Source organism: Arvicanthis niloticus, chromosome 3, assembly GCF_011762505.2.
Source record: "Arvicanthis niloticus isolate mArvNil1 chromosome 3, mArvNil1.pat.X, whole genome shotgun sequence".
Taxonomy (NCBI): domain Eukaryota; kingdom Metazoa; phylum Chordata; class Mammalia; order Rodentia; family Muridae; genus Arvicanthis; species Arvicanthis niloticus.
In genome coordinates, this window is record NC_047660.1 from 42,338,656 (window position 1) to 42,358,984 (window position 20,329).

At 38.5% G+C, this 20,329-nt stretch overlaps 1 protein-coding gene across 12 annotated transcripts in view; it reads left to right on the top strand.

Moving 5' to 3' along the window:
* The window catches only part of Dnajc15 (DnaJ heat shock protein family (Hsp40) member C15), a 71,793-nt gene that overhangs the window by 20,321 nt on the left and 31,143 nt on the right, over positions 1-20,329 (top strand). For all 12 annotated transcript variants that reach the window (XR_013109253.1, XR_004606428.2, XR_013109257.1 and 9 more), the window contains exons 2-5: positions 234-285; positions 3,770-3,843; positions 11,647-11,723; positions 15,868-15,938. Coding sequence is in view for 3 of the 12 variants with exons in the window: in XM_034498020.2 (XP_034353911.1) it covers positions 234-285; positions 3,770-3,843; positions 11,647-11,723; positions 15,868-15,938 (274 nt within the window). In the remaining 9 variants the exon portion in view is untranslated. The remainder of the gene's footprint in view (positions 1-233; positions 286-3,769; positions 3,844-11,646; positions 11,724-15,867; positions 15,939-20,329) is intronic.

A 20,329-nucleotide genomic window follows, 5' to 3' on the forward strand; every position in this document is an offset into this window, starting at 1 on the left:
GTGGGATGGGGGTTTTGGGTATGGGTAGGGGAGGGGCTGGGGATAAAGAATGAATTAGCCAATAAAGCAAGCGGCATATAGAATCCCATAGACAATATAGATTTTTAAGTTGTCTTCTTCAAAGTGGCACTTGAAGAAAATTTATTTACTGTAATTATCATTGTTACTGAGGTGATTTACTTCCATAGCATTGTATGCACGACTCTAAATGATAATATTTTTTTCTTCTGCAGGGAAGAAGGTTGATAGCTGTAGGACTAGGTGTTGCAGCTGTTGCATTTGCAGGTATGTTGTTTTGGTTTTCAGACATAATACATTCCCCACTGTTGACAGGTAACCTAGCAGTAATCAGTCAAGCAAAACATAAATAAGCTTTATAGTAAAGAAAATTGTTGGTCAGTGAACTAAGAAATCTGGCTGCATAATGGTTGGTATTCCTGCATGTTCTTGTCCAGTTTTATTTACAATATACAACAATAAATCTTTAGTATGGACTGATGAGGTGGCTCAGTGGCTAAAGCACTTCTATGCAAGCCTGAAGGTCCAACTCAGACACCAGAACACATGCTAAAGTCACACAGTTACTCATGTAATCCCAGTGGATCCTTAGAACTCCTGGACCAGTCAGCTTGGAGTATGCACCAGTTAACAACAGAAAGACTATGTCAAACCAGGTCAAAAGTGAGGCCCAGCATGCTAGGTCATCCTCTGACCTCTGCATACCTGCTGTGGCACATACGTTATCCTCCCCCTTTCCCCCCCCCTCCCCCCCCCCCCCACACACACATACACATGATTAAGAAAGAAAGCCTGCTGGAGAGATGGCTCAGCCCTTTGGAGCACTTGCTGCTTGCTCTTCCGGAAGACCAGGGTTCAGCAGTTCCTTGGTTCCTTGCACCTACATCAGGCAATTCACAACTGCTCTAACTCACCTCTAGAGGAGCCAACTCTTTTTTTTTTTTTTTTTTTTTCTTTTTTTGGCTTTTGTGGATATATGCTCACAAATATACCTAAATAAATAATAAAGTAAATATTTTAAAAAAATAAAAATATTATGGTTTTTTTTTGCTATTAACTAATCATGTGTTTGTGTACATGTATGACATATGAGTCTGAGCAGGAGTACATAGATGACTTTAGGGAGTCACTCCTTTTTCTACCTAAGAAGTTTCAGGATGGAACTTGGGTTGTCAGGTTTGAACAACAAGTACTTTTACCTTCTAGCCATCTCTCTGGCTCTAAAATCTTTAATACAATGCAATATAGGTGATGGAGTTTCCTTTATGCTCTCATGTTTATATGGGCTTAAACATTTCAAGGTATTGTTTTCTTCTGAAGAATATAGCTGTTCCTTAACTACTTAGTCATCTTGTAACTGTTGATAGAGTTTTTTCTTTTTTCTTTCTTGATTTTTTTTTTATATAGCTTTTTGTTTGCTTATAAACTTGGGAGAATTTAGTTCATTACCAGAATTATCTTATTAGAAAAGGTGGTTTTAAATGTCAAAGATACTTACTCAATTATTAACTTATAACTTTAGATTACATAGCTATTCCCTCACTAAATGTTAATCTGCCAATATTTCCTTGTGTTAATTTTGTTTGCTGTTGCTTTGTTATAGTACCTTGATAAACAACTTGGGGGAGAAAGGGTTGTTTTAGCTCAAAATTTCAGATACAGTTATTATAGCATGGAAATCAAGGTGCCAGAAATTTAAAGGTGCTAGTCATATCCACAGTCAAAACAGAAAGAGAATTATTGTATGCATGCTTGTCCTCAACAGTCTTTCTCCACCCTTAATCAGTTCAGGATTCTCTGTCTAGAGAATGGTGTCACCCATAGTGGGCAGTCTTCCCACACCAATGAACATAATGAAGACATTCTACAGACATGTCCGTAGGTCAACCTGAACTAAGATGGTCCTTTATTGAAACACTCTTCTCAGGTGATTTTTAGAGTGTGTCAAGGTGACAATTAAAATTAACCATTACACCATGTTATTTAAATTTTTGTTTCTAAATTCTATGGGTTCAATAATGTTAATTGTATTTTTTCTTTGGACAAAGCTACATTCCATTGGGTGTTAATACACTTAAATTCCAATACAAAATGACAGCTTTATTTGGTTCTATACAGTATTTAGTTTTACACAGTTCTCATGACAATGACAAGAACTTGTGTGTACATCTTATAGAGAAAACGTTCATGTTACAAATTAGAGTAGCAGAACAGGCCCACAGCTTAATAAAGCTGAGTAAAGAGCTTAGGAGAAGGTTTGCTTCCATTGTTGCAACTAGATCTTCTAGTTTATGTTTAAATGAACCTTCAAATATCACTTCCTGAAATCTTTATCTTTGTGCCTGATTGTGGTTTTCAAGAACTTTGAGGTGACTTGAAAGTGATATTTTATATATGGAGTAAAATGGTAAATTGTCCTGAAAGGTCCAGGTAGTTGAATTTTCCCACTGGAATTTTTAATTTGCAAATGAGCTTCTGGCTAGTATTCGAATTTAGGTTTGTGGTATCTTACATGGTTTTCTAGCAAGACCAGTGGGAAGGGCACAAGTAGAAAGTGTGCCTTCTGATGGCATTCTTGGGGGAAACCCTCAGAATGACTTAGGATCTGTATTGCTGTAGATTCTCACTTGTCAACCCAAGGGGCTATTAGGACCTTAACAAAGGGAAATTGAAGCCAGAGTTTAATCTTTCTTCCAAAAACTCAGGTATGTTTTTAGAACAGAAATTCATATTAAATTTTGCATCTTTGGTTAATTGTTAGAAAATCTCTGACAAAAATCAGTTTAGCAATTTTGATTTAACAACTAACATTTCCTCTCACAGAGTTTCTTATTATTTCTCTAAGTATAATAAAAGCATGTGTTTTCTATTTGGTTTTTCATTTCCTAATTCAATTTTGCTTCTTAGTGATTTGATTTGATCACTTTCTAGTAATCAGATTAGAGACATTTACTCCAATATGTACACGTAAAAATGTAAGTTTGTGTTTAAATAAACTGAATCATTTTACCTTTCAATTTCAGTAGTAACTATAATCTAAAATATAATAGTAATTATAATCTTTTGATCACCTTGGAGATAGTTTCCAAACTCTTTTCAGGCACCTTGGAGCTAAGAGTGATAGTAAGTTTTATGGATGAGAAATCACTGGAATCTGGCAATTTCTAAATGAGATTAAACATTTAAAAACCAAAAAAGGAAAAATAAAGTAAGATTTTAGAGAAAGTAAACATCCCAAGTGAGGAAACAGATGAACATTCCTTTAGGATGCAGCTTTGCATGCAGTTGCCTCCTTACTCTCCAGGTCATTCTAAGTGCATTCAGTACGTGTGTCTTCAGAAGTGTTTGTTTTCTGTGTAGTTCAATGTGATTATCATCATAAATGGCAATATTAATTAATAATTAATTAATCTGTTACAAACAGTCACTTGTTCAGTTTATTGTGGAAGGAATATTAAGATGTTATTGAATTCTGTAACATTTTATAAGTATAAAATATTATACATATAAACACTGAAAACTAATTCTATTATCATGAGCTAGAACTTGATATGTGTGTTGGCTATAATAATATTAAAGTCAAAGTCTGTCTATTTAGTAAATTACAAGTTTGAAAAATAATAAATCTTTTTGATAAAATTTGAAATAGCATTTATAAGATAAACTATCAATAACTTATGTATGATAAGTACCTTAAAAGTAATGACTGACATTCATTATGAAAAATATATTTGTTTTACTTACTGTTTAGGTCGGTATGCATTTCAAATCTGGAAACCTCTAGAACAAGTAATCACTGCAACAGCAAGGAAGATTTCCTCTCCAGTAAGTTAAATGAGGCTGTCATTAGGAAGCTCCTATTGGTGTTCACTGTCGCACTGCAGAGCAACTCCGAGCAACTCCCAGCATGTCTTAGGCTTCCCGCCTGGAAGTTGGGAAAAGTAGATGTTTGCTTCCCTCACATCACTTATGAGTCTGTCGAGTTTATGGATTTAAGTTTCTTAGTCATATGATTTTTCTACATGAACTTCAAATTCTGGTTTTAATGATTATTATATTCTAGCTAGGGTTGGATAGACTGTCAGGTTTGAAGCAGGCTCTCATGTAGCCCAGGGTGGCCTGAGCTCTTTGCTCTTCCTGTTCCCATCTCCTGAGTCTCTCTGGCTGTAGACATGTGCCACCATACCTGGCCTCCGGGTTTTTGGTTTTTTGAGATAGCATCTCACTATGTAGTCAGTGTTGACTTTGAACTCTTGATCCACCAGCAAGTATTGAGATTACAGGCATGTGCCACCACACCTGGCATCTCTTCTCTCTTTTTTTGTTTTTTTTCGAGACAGGGTTTCTCTGTGTAGTCCTGGCTGTCCTGGAACTCACTCTGTAGACCAGGCTGGCCTCAAACTCAGAAATCCACCTGCCTTTGCCTCTGCCTCCCAAGTGCTGGGATTAAAGGCGTGCACCACCACTGCCCAACATCTCTTCTCTTTTTAATGACTGTTTATTTACACAATAAACACTTAGTGAGAGCCCACCACTTACCAATCCCTGTGCCAGGAAGTGAGAATAACAGCCAAATAAAGCAGACAAAACCTTTGCCCTCATAGAGCTTATGTAGAGTGTATTTCATCTTGATACCCTGTCTCACTGCACTTGACCATCTCAAACATAAAATTGCCAAATTCCAACCATGAAACCCTATAGGGCTATAAATTTATTTAACAGAATTCTAGATATTCTTCTACACTTAATAGAAGTGCAGAGTAAATGAAAATACGTATTTAAAAACTATAGTGTATTGGGAACTGGGGAGAAGGCTTACTGGTTAAGAGCCTGGTTGCTCTTCCAGAGGATTCAGGTTCAATTCCCAGCACCCACATGGCATCTCCCAAGTGTCTGTAACTCAATTTCTAGGGCATCCAGCCCCATCACACAGACAACAACAATGCACAAAACCTAAATCAATAATTTTTCTCAAAAATTGCTACAGTGTGAATAGCAGTTTGTGATCACTGAAGAATATACCATGAGGATTCACTGAATCACTGCAATATAAACATTGACTTATGGAAATTAGAGTCAGATTGGATTGGATCAACTTGGTTTGTAGGAATTTGAGAGTGAATGAGTTGTTTTAGCAAAGACATTACAAGCCGGTAGGGCTCAGTTGATGACGGCCCTTTCAAAGGATGACATAATGGCAAGTAATTCAGCCCATGTTCAAAAGAACTGCAAGAGATTTTTAAAAATCTGAATGCAGTTTATAGAATTTATAGCGTCTATAGAATATAGTTTTGTTTTCTGTTTCCCATTTATATTTGATTTGGCTAGCATTGGTAGATAGACATGTTAGCACTTTTTAGTTAGTACTCAGTGCGTGTCTGCTACATGGCAGACACTGTGGCAGTAGAGTGTACTCGTAGACTTTAGATAGTACTCACTGCCTGTCTGCTACATGGCAGACACTGTGGCAGTAGAGTGTACTTGTAGACCAATGACACTTCTCTCTAGGAGCTTACTTTTTTACACTTAGTGGACATAAACAATTTAAAACATGGAGATTTCCAAAATTATCAAGTGTCCTTAAGAAACCCAAACCAGGATAAGCACCAAGAATAGCAGAGGAGAAGGGACATGTGTATTACCCAGGCCAGACAGAGCCTTTTAGGAGATGGGGACATGGGCTGTATGAGTATCTGAAGGAACGGTGTGGTGTTCTGGGCAGTAGGAGCACTAGAGCTTCCAAGAAGGGATGTGCTTAGCAGCAAGGGTGATTCCATGGCAACCGCAGACAGTCCACCAGCCGGGGCCCAGGTCTCTCACTGCCTAGGACCATGGCAGCGCCTCTCTTCTTCTTTCTCTTTTCTGAGTATGAAAGATACTGAATAGGGGAAGGACAGTTTGACATGCTTTTTAAATATTTGTCCTGCCAAATCTTCAGAGTGTAGACCAGAGTGAGCCAGAGCTCACTGTGAAGGTAGTTGAGAGGTAATAGTGCTAGGTAATAAGGGTGTGTGACACAGTGACAGGAATGGGAACTGTAACAGGGTTCACTGAGTTTATGTCAGCTTTGTCTTTCCATGTGTGTCACTTATAACTGAAAAAAAATTAGAAATTATCTTGCTTCTGTTATGGTGATCTTCTGTAAATATATATACACCACAAATAGAAAACCTTTAGGTTTTATGGAGCATGTATTATTTGATGCTACAGAAGAAGGAAAAGGCCTTGAGAATGTCTTCATCATTGCACTGCTCAGGAGAGGCCTGCAGCAGGCCAGGCCAGTTGGCAAGCACATGCTGGAGGTTGTTCCTAAGGAGAGAGGCATGAGAGTGTTTGATGTACCATCAAACCATCCACCCTGTGGATGTGATAATGACATACAGTTATTCTACCTTTTAGTAACCCAACTTGGTTCAAAAGTTAGTACTTATCAAGTCCTGTAAAGAAAGAAGTGTCTAGCTGGCTTATCTCATTTGTTGTTGTTGTTCCTGGCTTTTTCTTCTACATTTCATAATTCTTCATTTTGCAAATCACCAGGCTGGTGGTTAGCAATGGCCATCTTTAATTCAATTCATCTGAATTTTATGTAAAGGAAATGTTTTAAAATGTCTTTTATTTTTAATTATGTGTATGTATGTGGATTGGTCCACATATGAGTACAGGTACCTAAGCAGTACAAGAGCCAGTGTTACATCCCAAGGCTGGATATGGGCAGATGTGAGCTGCCTGCTGGGAGTCTTCTGCAAGAGCCTTCCTGTTCTTAACTGCAGGCTTAATCTCCTCAGCCCCACAGGAGAAAACTTTACTTTCTAAGAGGTCTTTGTTCATTGTCGTTGTCATTGTTGTTGTTTTCATTAATTTATCTATTCACTTTACATCCTAATCACAGCTCCCCCTCTCCTCCTGCCCCTCCACAGCCCCTTTTCCCTTCCCCCTTTCCCCTTCTCCTTTACAAAAGGGTATCAACCCACCCTGACACAACAAGTCACTGCAGGACTAGGTCATCCTCTCCCACTGAGGCCAGACAAGGCGGCCAGCCATTTTTATTTCTTCTTCATGGCAATGTATCTGTTTGTTTTTTTCTTAGTCAAAAGGGAAAGCTCACAGGCTCTGGGCTTTTAGGCTAGAATTTAGTGGAGTATAGTGATGGTCTGGTTTTGCCCTTTACCTCAATACTTAAAAAAGAAATGGCCTCCGAACTTAATGTTTTTCTTGGTTTCCTAGGAGGAGTTTATCTTTACTAGTGTGTCTGTTTTGTTCTGTTTTCCTGATGTTTGGGTCTGTTGTGAGGGTTTCCCCTGTAATGCAGTCCTTCACATCTTAGATGTCACTATTTGTTTAAGCTTTGTAGCTTACTACTTATTTCTCACTTTCAAAGTCAACTTTTTTTCTTATTTAAAATACTTACTTTCTCATTTCTAAGACACTTTGGAAGGCAAAGGATCTTCATGATTGTCTTAGGGTTTCTTTTGCTATAAAGAGACACCATAACCATGGCAACTCATACAAAGGAAAACATTTAATTGGAGCTGGCTTACAGTTCAGAGATTTAGTTTATTGTCATCAAGGTGGGAAGCATAGTGGTGTGCAGACAGACATGGTGGTGGAGGAGCTGAGGGTTCTACATCTGGATCTGCAGGCAGCTGAAGTGGAGTGACACTATGACGAACGGGCTTGAGCATCAGACCTCAAGCCCGCCCCCACAGTGACACACTTCCACCAACAAGGCCACACTTCCTAATAGTGCACTCCCTGTGGGCCAAGCATTAAAACAGGAGCCATTCCTCTTCAAACTACCACAGTGATTCAGTCTGTTATTTTGAAGTAATGCCCCTTTGTTTATTATTTAAAATATATAAATGAATACTAATTGGTTCAACAAATGTCTGATTACTCCTAATTTGGGGATAGAGTCCTGAATCATTTATCTTCTTCGAGGCTTTTAATTTTCTAGTTGTAAATTTGTCTCTTTATTTGAAGTCATCCTTCTATGGTTCTATAACTCAAATCATTCTTATTAGTTTCTATGATGTGTATTTCGTCACCTCATCCTGTGAACGATAGCCACTCTCACCTGCTTTTCTGGAGGGTTGTTCCTGTTACTGACCGAATGACTAATGAAGATCTGTTCAGTTGAGCTGTGTTAGCTCTCCTTTGACAGTATGACCCTGCATCACTTTATCCTAATTTCAGAGAGAAACGAAGGTGATTCCTGCTGTTGCTTGTGTGTGCTACTTGAATACAATAACACAGAATAATAATTTGTATGTTCCAGGATGTTTCCAGTAGACGGCATCTTCTCTCCATACTTGATCACATAATTGTTACTTGTAATAATCTTGTGTTAATGGATCTGCACATTTCCATGGGATTGCAACATTTTCAGAGTAGGGACTGCAGCATCTTATCTCTACATCCTAAACAATTCAGTGTTGCTATATCTTATCTTGCCTCAGACAGCCTTTGAGTTATTATTTAATATTAGAGGAGAGAGATACTGAGTTATAATTTTGTGCCTGCTTATAATACCAATAGTAATTTAAAGATAATAGATTAGTATTTTATAAAAAAAAATATTTTAAATTGTCTAATATGGAAACCTAAACTTGATAGTTTTAGAAAGCAGGATTTTCTGTGCCTATAGTTTAGTAGTTCAGCAACATAAGCTTCCATTTTCACTTGTCTGTTTTTCTGTCTGTTGACCACGCTGGGTTAAGTGTCTGTCCACAAAACAATGTTCTTTTAGAGATGTATGATGACTTTCAGATATGAAGTTCTTGCAGACACTGGATTTTGAGGAAACTTCTGTGGCACCATTTCCACATAGTAAAAAAGAAAATAGCACAAGTGCCAGTGTTTGCTTTTAAGGGTAGTGACTTGGGACTATAGAGGGAATGGCAGTTTGGGAAACAGTTTATCTTATGCTGACTCAAAGTGTCAGAGCTCCCTAAGGTAGATAAAGACTCACTGCAATACCTCTGTAAAGAAAAACTTTATCAGCCTTAAGCATGATTTAAGACCAAAATAAGAACAAAGGTGCTCCTGTAGAAATGGTGGCTGTAACCAGCGGCTGTAAGCAACTCAAATAACCTGCTCTTGTCTAGCAGTAAGGTTTGCATGTCGTAAAGACTTTGGTCTCCTGCGAGAGCCTTTAGGCCCATCTGGTCTTCCTCTATCAAGTACCCAGTTTCTCTCCAGCTCAGGCTTGAGGCTTACTCCCCTGTCCTCTGTAACAGTCTCTGTGTGTTTTGCTTCTGTAGTGGGTTGAAAATGATGTGGTACTTGGATAGGCCATGTTCCTCCTCATTCCCTGTTTGATTTTTGGATCCGTATCTATGTGGTAATAGATAGCCCTTGACATGACTCGCAGCCAGTCATCAACATGGAGGGGGAAGTTGCTTCTGTACTAAGCACATACACTCTTTTCTTTTGTTAATATTCTTTAAACAATTACAGTATAACCACTACTTATTTGTGTGGCATTTACATTGTTTTAGGGACCTACGGGTGATTCAGGGTGTATAAGAGGATAAGGTAGCTTATATACTGCTATTATGTTGTCATTTTATGTAACATACTTGTACACATAAGCATTTCAATACAATCAGGGTTCTGGAATCGATCCCTGATATATATTTATAGTCAGTGACTATAGTTACTTATTATTCCTTATGAAAATACAGGCTTCTGTCTAGAGTTGTGTATGTGTGCAATCATATATGCCTTATGTGTTTCTCTAAAACTTGAGTTCATGTACCTACTCTGTTTAGAGCTCCTGAAAATAATTGCCTTCCCTTGCTGTCTCCTCTGATTTCTTCTCCTCTCCTTTCCGATCTCTCCTTTTCTCTAGTTTGAGACAGGATGTTGTTCTGTAGCCAGAGGGAGCAGTGGTGTGTGCTTCTCCTGCTTCTCCCTCTGAGTGCTTTGATCACAGCTGTGCACCACCATACCAGCTGACTCAGTTGGCTTCCTTTGCTCCTGGTTTCTGAGACGGATCTCTATACAGCCCAGGCTGGCTGGGCTGCACCTCAGTTCTGCTTCTCTGTTGACCTTCTCTTTGCTAATTTCTGGTGTTTTCTTGGATCACATTCTCTTTTACCCATCAGAAGCATTTGAAACCATTTTTCATTACCTCACTTTTGGCTTCTAATTTTCTTTCTATGCCGTAGTGTGGTCAGTCTTAGTGTTTTTTTAGTTTTCTTTGGTTTCAAGCTTTGATGCAGACGTAGGCTCAGTCTCTGTACTTGCACACCTTTGGGAGTCTGGTTCAATCTCTTCACCAGGCACTGATCACACTGAGAACTCTCAGGACTTTTCTATAGCTTGAACAACTTCTCCACTTAGAAATTTGATAGAAGCTTCAAATGCATTGGAACCCGTTCTCATTATACCTATTTCCCATGACTGACAACTGTCCCTTCCTTCAATCTGATGACAGCTCTAAGCCAAAAAGCTTGAAGCCATTTGTGTGGTTTGGGTTCGCTGAAAAGTAGACAATTGGGGCAAAAATTGGAGAGATAGAACTTTAAGGAACAGTCTCAGACTCAGCATCCTTCCAAGCAAGACAAGGGTAGAGGAGCAAGCTGGGTGGCAGTGCAGACTTAGCGAAGGCTTGTCCACAGCAGCTCCCATTCCGTGTGGTCAGAAGAGGGCTATAAGTTTAACTGTGGCCTAGGAAGTAAGTATAACTGCATCCAAGGTCTGAACCACGGTGCACACACCTCTCCCGGTCACTTCAGATATGGGCTGCTCTAGGAAGAGGGCATGGCCAGCAAGCAACAGCCCTGTATCTGAGTCCTTCAGTACTGACAAGGCATCTGGACAGCACATAACTTGTCTTCTACCCCATTTAAAATTCCTCTTTTTGTCATATCCCATATTAGTCTGCCAAGCAAATGTTTGCTTTCAAGATACATGACAAATATCTGTCCACTTTCCAGCACATTCTCAGCTACCAACTTTCTTCGTCCCCAGTGTCTTGCTAGTTCACAGTCATGTTCTTTACCTGGTCTCTGACTTCCAACCTTGTACTTTTCCACTCTTTAAGCTACTCCTTCCCAACAAAGCCAAATGATGTTACTCCAGCGCTCTGGTTTTTCATTCCATTTAGAATAAAAACTTCTCTCTATGGCTTACCAGGCCTTTCACAATGGGTTTTTACTACTTCTGACTTGTACTTTCCTACCTCACATCAGCAGCCACTGTGGCCATGACTTACTTTCCCAGCTTCTCTTGACTTTCCTGTCTGTTACCATGACACATTCTTCTTTCTCTGTCATCCAGGATAGAGGGGAACAAAAACCTGCCATATCAATATAAGTGACCTGGTCAAGGTTATCCAGTGAGAAAAGCAGTTCTTTGCTTAGGGAAAGCATTGGCTTTTGCTGATCCTTCAGTTATATTTCAGTAGAGAAAAATTAATGCATTGAAAAGTTGAAAACATTGTTAACTTTTTTCTTACATTCATCTTGGTTGGAGTTTCATGAAAGATCATCGTATAGTGCATTCCCCTGCAATTTCAAGTTTATTTCTAGTAAAATGCATTGCTCTTATTGTACCAGTATGAGGGGATTGAGGTCATGCTACTTTGTGCATGGAACTAATTATTTCTTGTTCTTGTCCATGCAGAGCTTTTCATCCTACTATAAAGGAGGATTCGAGCAGAAAATGAGCAGGAGAGAAGCTAGCCTTATTTTAGGTGTAAGGTAAGTGCTCCGTAAGTATTTTTGTTTTGTGGCCAAGATTGTCTTAAAAATTGGGGAGGGCAGTTAGAATGAGTTTGTACTCATATTTAAAACTTAAAAATAAAGCCCAGAAAAGAACATAGCATGTGTTTGCCTTTTAAAACTCGAGGTCTGGGTTAATTGAAGCTATTTATGCTCTTTGCTCTTTAACAAGGATTCCTAGATTCCAAGTCTATCCTTCACAAGATCCTCACTGTGGTGCTGATTTCTCTCTGGACCAGTTTTAAAATTTGATGTATATCTTTAATTATAACACAGATTTTGTTCCTCAATTCTTTTTTTACTTTTGTAGTTTGCTGTCTACCATATATTATTTTACATTTTCCATTTTACCATTCATTTACTATTTAATATTAGACATTATAGGGAAAAAAGCTAATGAAATTGTGTGGCTGTGGTTAACGGGAGTGTCGGGACTGTTTTCTTCTATCATAAATTTACTAGAATCTGTGTTCATGTGGCTCTCATATTGTCCATTAGACCATATTCTTAAGTGGTTTTGGGTTGTTTGTGGGGTTTGTAGTGCTGGGAATTAAATCTAAAGCCTTGAATATGCTAGGTAAGGACTCTACCACTAAACTATGTCCCCAGCTGTTAGATTTTTGTAACACTGTAACCTAGGCTGGCCTTGAACTCATGATCCTCCACATTGCAGATTCCAGGGTTAGTATTATTTACTATACACAGAAAGATAGTTACAGTATATCATCTACTGCAAATTTCCTAGTGACTTAATCAGTGTGATTAAATAGAGGAGTTAAAGTGCTATACTGACAAACCTTATACATCAATACAGTCTGTATTTATGACCTGCTTTAAACAAACAAACAAACTGTGGGCTACCTAGATGGTTTAGCCCATAAAGCATGTGCCACCAAGCCTGATGACCTAAGTGAGTGCAGTGCATTTGGACCTGGAACCACATGAACTCAGTCCTAAAAGTTGTTCCCTAACCTCCACAGACATATCGTGGTGTGCACATGCGCGCACACACACACACACACACACACACACACACACACACACACACACACACACGGAAGGATGGATACAAATGAATAAGTGCAGTAATTTCAAAAGACTGGGGCTTATTTTTGCTTAGTGCTTTATTTTAATCTAAGAGATGGGAGTTTTTCTTATCGGAGAGAGTAGTGGATTGAATTAAGCAAAGGGGCCATGTTAGTAACTAACCATTCTGTGCTCAGCACTACTCAGGAAGCGTTGTCATCCCTAACCGTAATGGCTTTGTTCACTCAAGCTCAATACTCTTCTTTTAGGCATAAGAATGCCACTCAGCTCCACAAATCTTATTTCTTCCGCCTACGCCCACCCTCACCCTCCCTTCCCCTGCCAATCAAACATATTACAGGGAGCAGTTTGAAATCCATGGGGTAGGCAACAAATAAATCTATTAAAATGTAGCAAAGACTTAGAGTCTTAATAGAGCTAAAGCAAAAAGGGGAATAAACTGCATGTAAATGAGAATCCTCCCCTCATCTTCAAAGCTCACCACTAAGATGATAATTATCCCAAAGGCAGTGGTGTAAATTACTTGTGGACATGAACTCCCCTTCCATGCAGTTTTACTTTAATCTAGTTTGGTGGGTAGCAGACCTCAGAGTACACAATGCTTCAGAGTTTGTGTAAAAAAGGAAAAATGTTACTTTTTGTTTTTAAATAGGCATTGTAATTGATTTTCAAGGATGTTATAACATGATTTTTAGACTTTGTTTCATATGTTCAATTAAAACTTAATATCTAAGATAAGAGCCAATAATACTCCATGTGACTTCAAATATGCACAATAGAAATTTGTATTTTCCTAAATCTATGTCTTTATTAACTAGTGATAGCTTTCTGACATTTTCTGAAGCTCTTTTTATGGGTTTTAATTTGAATAATATAACAGTCTCTATAATGTTAGAGTTTGCTAGGGTAGAGCCTTCCTTCTTTTAAGGAGTTCACTTTTTGTGATTATTATTGTTCTTGGTTGTGGGTTCTATTGTTTTGTTTGAGGGTACTGTAAAATCCATCAAGCACTCACTGCATATTCAGTCTGAGATAGTATTTTAAGGTACCTGTAAGTCATTTATATAAGCTTAAGGAGACATGTCAGGCATCTGGAACAATGCGTCGGCATAACTAGTCTGCACATGCTGAAGAATGGGTTCCTTAAACAAAGGATCCATGAACATCAGCCACAGGAAGCAAATTTGCTCTGGGTTCAGAATGATGTTTTTTAATTCTTAATAAGAAATTACATAAAATAGTCTTCTTAGATCTTGTGAATTCTACTTTGCTCTCTCAAAGCTCAGTTATCTTTGAAATCAAACAGTATCTATTTGGAGATAACTAAAAGGTAAGTTTAAAAAATGTTCCTCTATAAGACTTTTTTCTTTGAACAATGAAAAGAAGTGTTCTTGGGTCCTTTCATGAAGGACTTTGTTTATTTTATTCATAGAAAAATGTTTTGTGTATTTATTTAGCCAGTAATTGGGTTTTTTTTGTTTGTTTGTTTGTTTGTTTGTTTTTTGCAGGAGAGTTGTCTTTTTTATTTTTTTGCCTTTTAAGTTCAAGATCTTTGTATTTCAATTTCCTGGCTGCTAGTTTAGGCATGTGTCACTATTCCAGGCCCTTAATGGGTGTCTTACCACGTGCAGCAGTGTTATTTCCCTGTAGAAGGTTAGTGGTAGTGTGTAATTGGCTAGAAGGTGCTAAAAGCTGGAACAGGATGGGATCAAGGATTGACAGCTGATAGCAAGGGGAGTTGTCTAAGCAGGAGGAGGGTCTTCAGCAGCATTCTGGGCCCATTTAAAGGATCCGCCAGCCTCTGCAGAGTCTCAGAGTTGCATTTAGTTCCTACTCAGGCTAATGCTTCTGAGTCATTCAAGAAATGTTGATTGTTTATATTCCATTCTTTAAAAGTACAAAAATGTATAATTTTTATATACATCCTTTACTTTTTAAAGTAATCTTTGGAGGTAGGCTTTTTGTGTATATGTTGCATATGAGAAATTTATAACTCGGAGTTTTAGGTGAGCAAGACAAGCTGATAGCTGAAGAGCTGTAGAGTTCGGAGTTTTGAATTTAGACTTGAATAACTCAAACCGTGTGCTTTCCTAGCATGCAGTTCATCCATTCAGATTCCTTTGAGCTTCCGGCTAGCGGCAGACTTCAGGCTGGCTGTTAATTTACCCGTTTGAAACCTGGTAAAGTGAAGTTGTTTAAACCCAATGGCCATTAGTACAATAGAGTTTACTGTTGGTACTAAAATTATTTTCATGCTCAGCAAATGTGCTAATGAGAAACACTTGGAATTCTGAAAACAGCAGTTTGCCATAGTAATTTTATATCTATTTAAACTGTCTTTTCATTCACACTGTACACTGTACTACCAAATTTTCCCACAGGTTTCTTACAAAGCTAGATACACTAGATGGAGTGTGAGACTACTTGTTGAAGGACTACAGAAGGCAGCTCTTCTGGAGCACTCATTTCCTACTGGGCCCATCCTAGAGCTTGGCATTGTCCTTGCCCTGTGGGGAGTATGTTGGCACCTTGCAGTAAGGAAACTGAGTGCAGAGATTCAGACTTTGACCAGCATCACCCAGTACTTCATAACAAAACTGACTCAAAGGCTAGTAGGCTAGTTCTGGAACTCAAATCCTGATGACACACATCACCTTCCTCCAGGATGACTTGAGAAGCATGAGCTTGCAGTCCTCATAGTGTGCATTCTGTGACTCTCCTGGTCTGTGTATGTGGGTGCTTGTTGGGTGTAGTGTTGTGTTAGTTTTACTGCTGAACCCCGGGTCTTTCTTGTGCTTGTTAGTCAGGGTTCTATGATGGAACTAAATCTTCAATCTGTCTTTTATTTATTTACTTTCCAAACCCGAGAATGAAGATTGACATTATAAAGGACTGAAGAAAATACAATATTGTCAGGATGGTTTATTTTGATGGTTAGTGGGATTAAGCATAAAGCTTGTAATTTTGTATTTGTCCACAAGATGGTGAAATTCTCATTAGTTTTTAATTTCTTGTAGCCCATATAAATCATTAATTTATAATCTGCATTTTGTACTCTCTATTAATTTTTTTACAGCCCATCTGCTGGCAAGGCCAAGATTAGAACAGCACACAAGAGAATTATGATTTTAAACCATCCAGACAAAGGTAGGTAGTAGCTCCATTTCCATGGAGTGGTCAAATGTGCTGTGGGCTCCCTTCAGTTTACTCAGACTCACATAAGTGATGCATAGCTGGAGGGCCAGTGATGTGTCACCTGTTGAGATTTTCCTAATACACCAGTGGGCTTGTGCTTCAGAGTTGAATGGCCAATCGAAATAGTGGATTTGAACTGTTAACTTTTAAGAACTTAGTCTCTGGCTTTAGGGATGAGTATCTGAACTCAGAGATGTTACCACATTGTGATCGAGAAGGAAACTATGAGCTATGGGGCCATGGGGGTGGGGCAAACTGATTTGTGCATTTTCTGTTATATCTACTAAATCCTAAAGATCAAAGGACAGGATTTAGGGATTTCATCTACATATCTGTAATTTGTCGTAGACAGTTGTGAATTTTTAAATTTTGTATAAGAAAGCTCTGATGCTCAGCTATTTATTTCCACTGGCCATGTTTTTAATGTAAATTTATCTTACAGAAAGACAATTATTATAACTTTAACTACACTACAGCTGCTTGGTAGAGAAAGCCCCATATGGTCATTACTGTTTCTGCTTTAAAAGAACAGCTGGCAGAAAGTTGCACTGTATTTCAGAAGTCAAGGGGGGCAGGAAAGTAAAGGCTTTCTTAGATTCTTATTTATAGACTTTCTGTCTTGTAATTATTTTGGAAAAAATTAAAAACAAATTTCAGATTCCTATTCATCTTGACACCAAAATAATGCATTCTTTTCCAGCTTTCTCAACTTAATTACTTACTATAAAAGTTCTTTTCACTGAACATTATCCTTTTTGGGTTTTGTACTCACTGTTCTTTGGCGTGAATAAGCAAGAGAATAAACTTTGAAAAGAGGTTTTGCTTAAAAATTTTAAACAGCTTCAGTAGTTACTGAAAGATCCACTCAACTAATTTGCTCTTTATTGTGTACTTTCGGTGTAATTGACTGAGCAAGAAATGTGTTTAAGTGCCTCCTTGAAGTCCCTTTTCTCCTCAGTGTCCTCTGCCCTTGCTGGGTCAAGTGTATGCTCTTGGGTGGGATTGATTGCAATCTTGTTAAGCACTCCTGTCTGTCAGATGATTGACGAGTTGTTGGTTGTCTCTACCATGGAAGAGGCAAGTTCTAAAATGTATCCAAGAGAGTGTGTTGTTTTACATAAAAATTAAAATGTCTTCATGTGTTCAGACCCGGAAGTACCCAAAATAATGACTGGATTCTTTTCTTAGCTAGTATACTTATCAGATGTGGGACTTGCTGCCAGTAAGCGTACCAGGCCTTCCTGTCTGGTTTTGTATGTACAGCCTAGTGAGAAAGGACAAGCATGCTGGCAGGAAGCTAGTGTTTTCTGCCAGCATCACAGCCTCAACATTACCTTCATGTCTCCAAAGTTTAGCTTTATCATATATAAAACCAAGACAGTTATTCTAAATTTCTTTTTGTTTATGCAACTTAATGTACTCATATTTTATACCTATTTATTTAAGGAAGGAACTCTCCTCTGTATTTCTCTTCAGATCACACATTTAAGAAATATCTCTCTGTCTTTTTGTTGTAGTAAATATTTTTAAAAGCAGCTGCTGGTCAAGCCAACTGGCTAAGCTGCTGTGTCTCTGCCTAGCTCAACCACCATGTTGAGTGGCTAAAAAGCACATGCACGCAGCAGCTAGAAACGGCCAGCCAGAAACACCAGCCCTGCCACCCATGAGACATGGCAGAGCCATCTCCCACGCTGTCTCTGCAAGGCTGGGCATTGCCCAGACCATCCTGCCAACCACGAGGGCCCAGTACAAATGATACTCTAATGCTTAGATTATCCAAAGGCTTATATATTTAGTAATGATCAATAACAAGATACCCTTACAATCAGAGGTGTAACCCAATACCCAACCTAGATATACCAACTACCTTTTACTGCTACAGACAAACAAACATCAGCCTCCATGCCCTCATCTCTCATTCTCCATCTCTCCCTTACCTCCTCTTCCTTCTCCTTCTTCCTTACTCTTCCTCTTCCTCTTCTTACTCCTTCCATCTTAGCTCCTCCTACATCTTATCAAAAAAAATTTTTTTTTAACCATTTAGGAGTGTATTAACACTGTGGGTTATTATCCCTCAGAGAATTGCTCACCCATTCAATTTAAAACATTTGGAATTTCCTACATTCATGGACTTCCTAAATCCTATCCATGAACTAACTATGATGGTCAGTGTTGTCAACTTGACAGAATCTAGATTGTCATGGAGAACAGACCTGCAGGCTGTTACCCACTGTGGATGGCTCCATTCCCTAAGTAAGGAGTTCTAGGTTGTAGAAGATATGGAACCTGGCTGAACACTGCATTCATGTAGTATTCATGGTGACTTGTGCAATAACAGCCCTTGAACTATGGTACTAAACCCTTTCTTCCCTGAGCTGCTTTTGTCTGAGCATCTTCTCACAGTAACAGGAAAATAGAGTAAGTCACATTTGGGAAGAAACAGCAAAGAACTAAGGGAATATTGGTATCTACTATGTATGATGAAGTTGGAATCCTGCCTCATAAATCTAAACATTATCTTTGGGAAAGTAACAGTTTTTTAAAACAAGAATATTTCATTGACCTTGGAAAGACAAAGCTAGGACTATTGCAGAGTGTGGCAATGAGCAGATCAGTTCTGTCCCCATCTTTTCTGTTTCTCTACCACAGTTGTTCTGGCAGGCTTAGTGTCAGGTGTTGTAAGCTCTAACAGATACTAACTTCTCCCAGTGTAGAGAGCCGAGACTGTGCTCTCCCAACCTTGCCCATAGGAACTTCTCTGTTCATTTGTTACCAGCTGGTGGGGTAAACTTGGGGGTCCCATAGGAACTTCTCTGTTTGTTTGTTACCAGCTGGTGGGATAAACTTGGCAGCACGTGCTTGAGCTGTGACTTCATTCATACTTACTTATCAGGTTGTGCAAGAAAAGGACTGCAGGAAGTGAATGTGGGATAAGACTGAAAATAATGCTTTTGTAACTAGTTTGAAATGAGCGTTCGGGTGTTTTTGAGTAAAAAGTACAGTTTACTCCTTCAATATAGTGAGCTAGAAGATTATTGCTGTAAAAAATTTCCTGTCTTTGATCTGATGATTTAAGGCTAATGTCTTAGTTTGTCAACTTTTTTTTTTAACTGCTGAGAAGAGGAATTATGCATTATAAAGTCAGTAGTTTGATATAATGTCTGAGAACATCCAAGAGAGAAGACAGACAGAATTTGAAAACCATAGGCTGCAAGCGTTCCTTCCTCTCTGGTCTCAAACCTATCAGGCAGCTGAAGATAACCATGAACTTTATCCTCCTGTCTCACCTGATTACTGAGGTGCTAAGGATCCAAACCAGGGCTTCCTGTATGCTAGAAAACACGTCAGCAGTTGAGATACATCTCCAGCCTGACTGCAGAGATTTGTTACAGGCTGTCTAAATGCTATTTCTTAGCACTTTCCTGAGTGGGGTGTTTGTGTGTGTGTAAAACATAATGTAGATACACACTTGGATCTCCAAATATGCAGTGCTTTGTGTTATGTAATAAAGCAGCAGTTCTGGGCTAGGTAGACCTCATGCACTGGGCTTCATCTTCATCACCCAAGAGTCCAGGGGACACTAATGGAATTGATGTTGTCTCTTGAAACCAGACATTTTTATCTTGGGGAAAATGGCCTGTGAATTCTGTTTAAAAGACTTGGAATGGAGGTTTTCCTGGTCTCAGTGAGGTAGACAGCTCCAACCACTGCACAGCTCTTCTTCACATTTGTGTGCCTGCTTACACTGGAGAGAGTCCCAGTTCTTTTACATTTATATCCCGTTCAATAAAGATTCAATATTCTCATACATTTATATGTGTGAAATCAAAATTAATATATTGGGTTCAAAATATATGGTCATTGTGTTATTGAATGGATTTTAATTACTCTCCCAAAAAGCCCATTTTGACACGAAGTTCTAGGATACAATTACAACTTACTGTAATATTTTATATTTAAACATGTATAAACATCAGAAGGAGAGGTGTGTGGTCACTGGTCATATGGATTCTCTAAGGAAAAACAATGCCTAACTAGTTTGATTCTTATTTTTTTGTTTTTGTTTTGTGACAAGGTCCTACTATGTACCCCTGGCTGGCCTGGATCTCATTATTTATATAAACCACACTATTCTCAAAATGGTAGAACCTGCCTCCTAAGTGCTGGGATTAATGGTGTATATTACTATGCCCAGCTTATTTTCTTTTATAATCTATGAAATAGACTACCTTCCTCTTCCCCCTATCACACAGGGGTTTTTTTTTTTTTTTTTTTTTTTTTTTGTCTTTATTGCCCTATTTTGCTTTAAGACTGAGACTTTTTTTTTGTGAACAGATAATTTT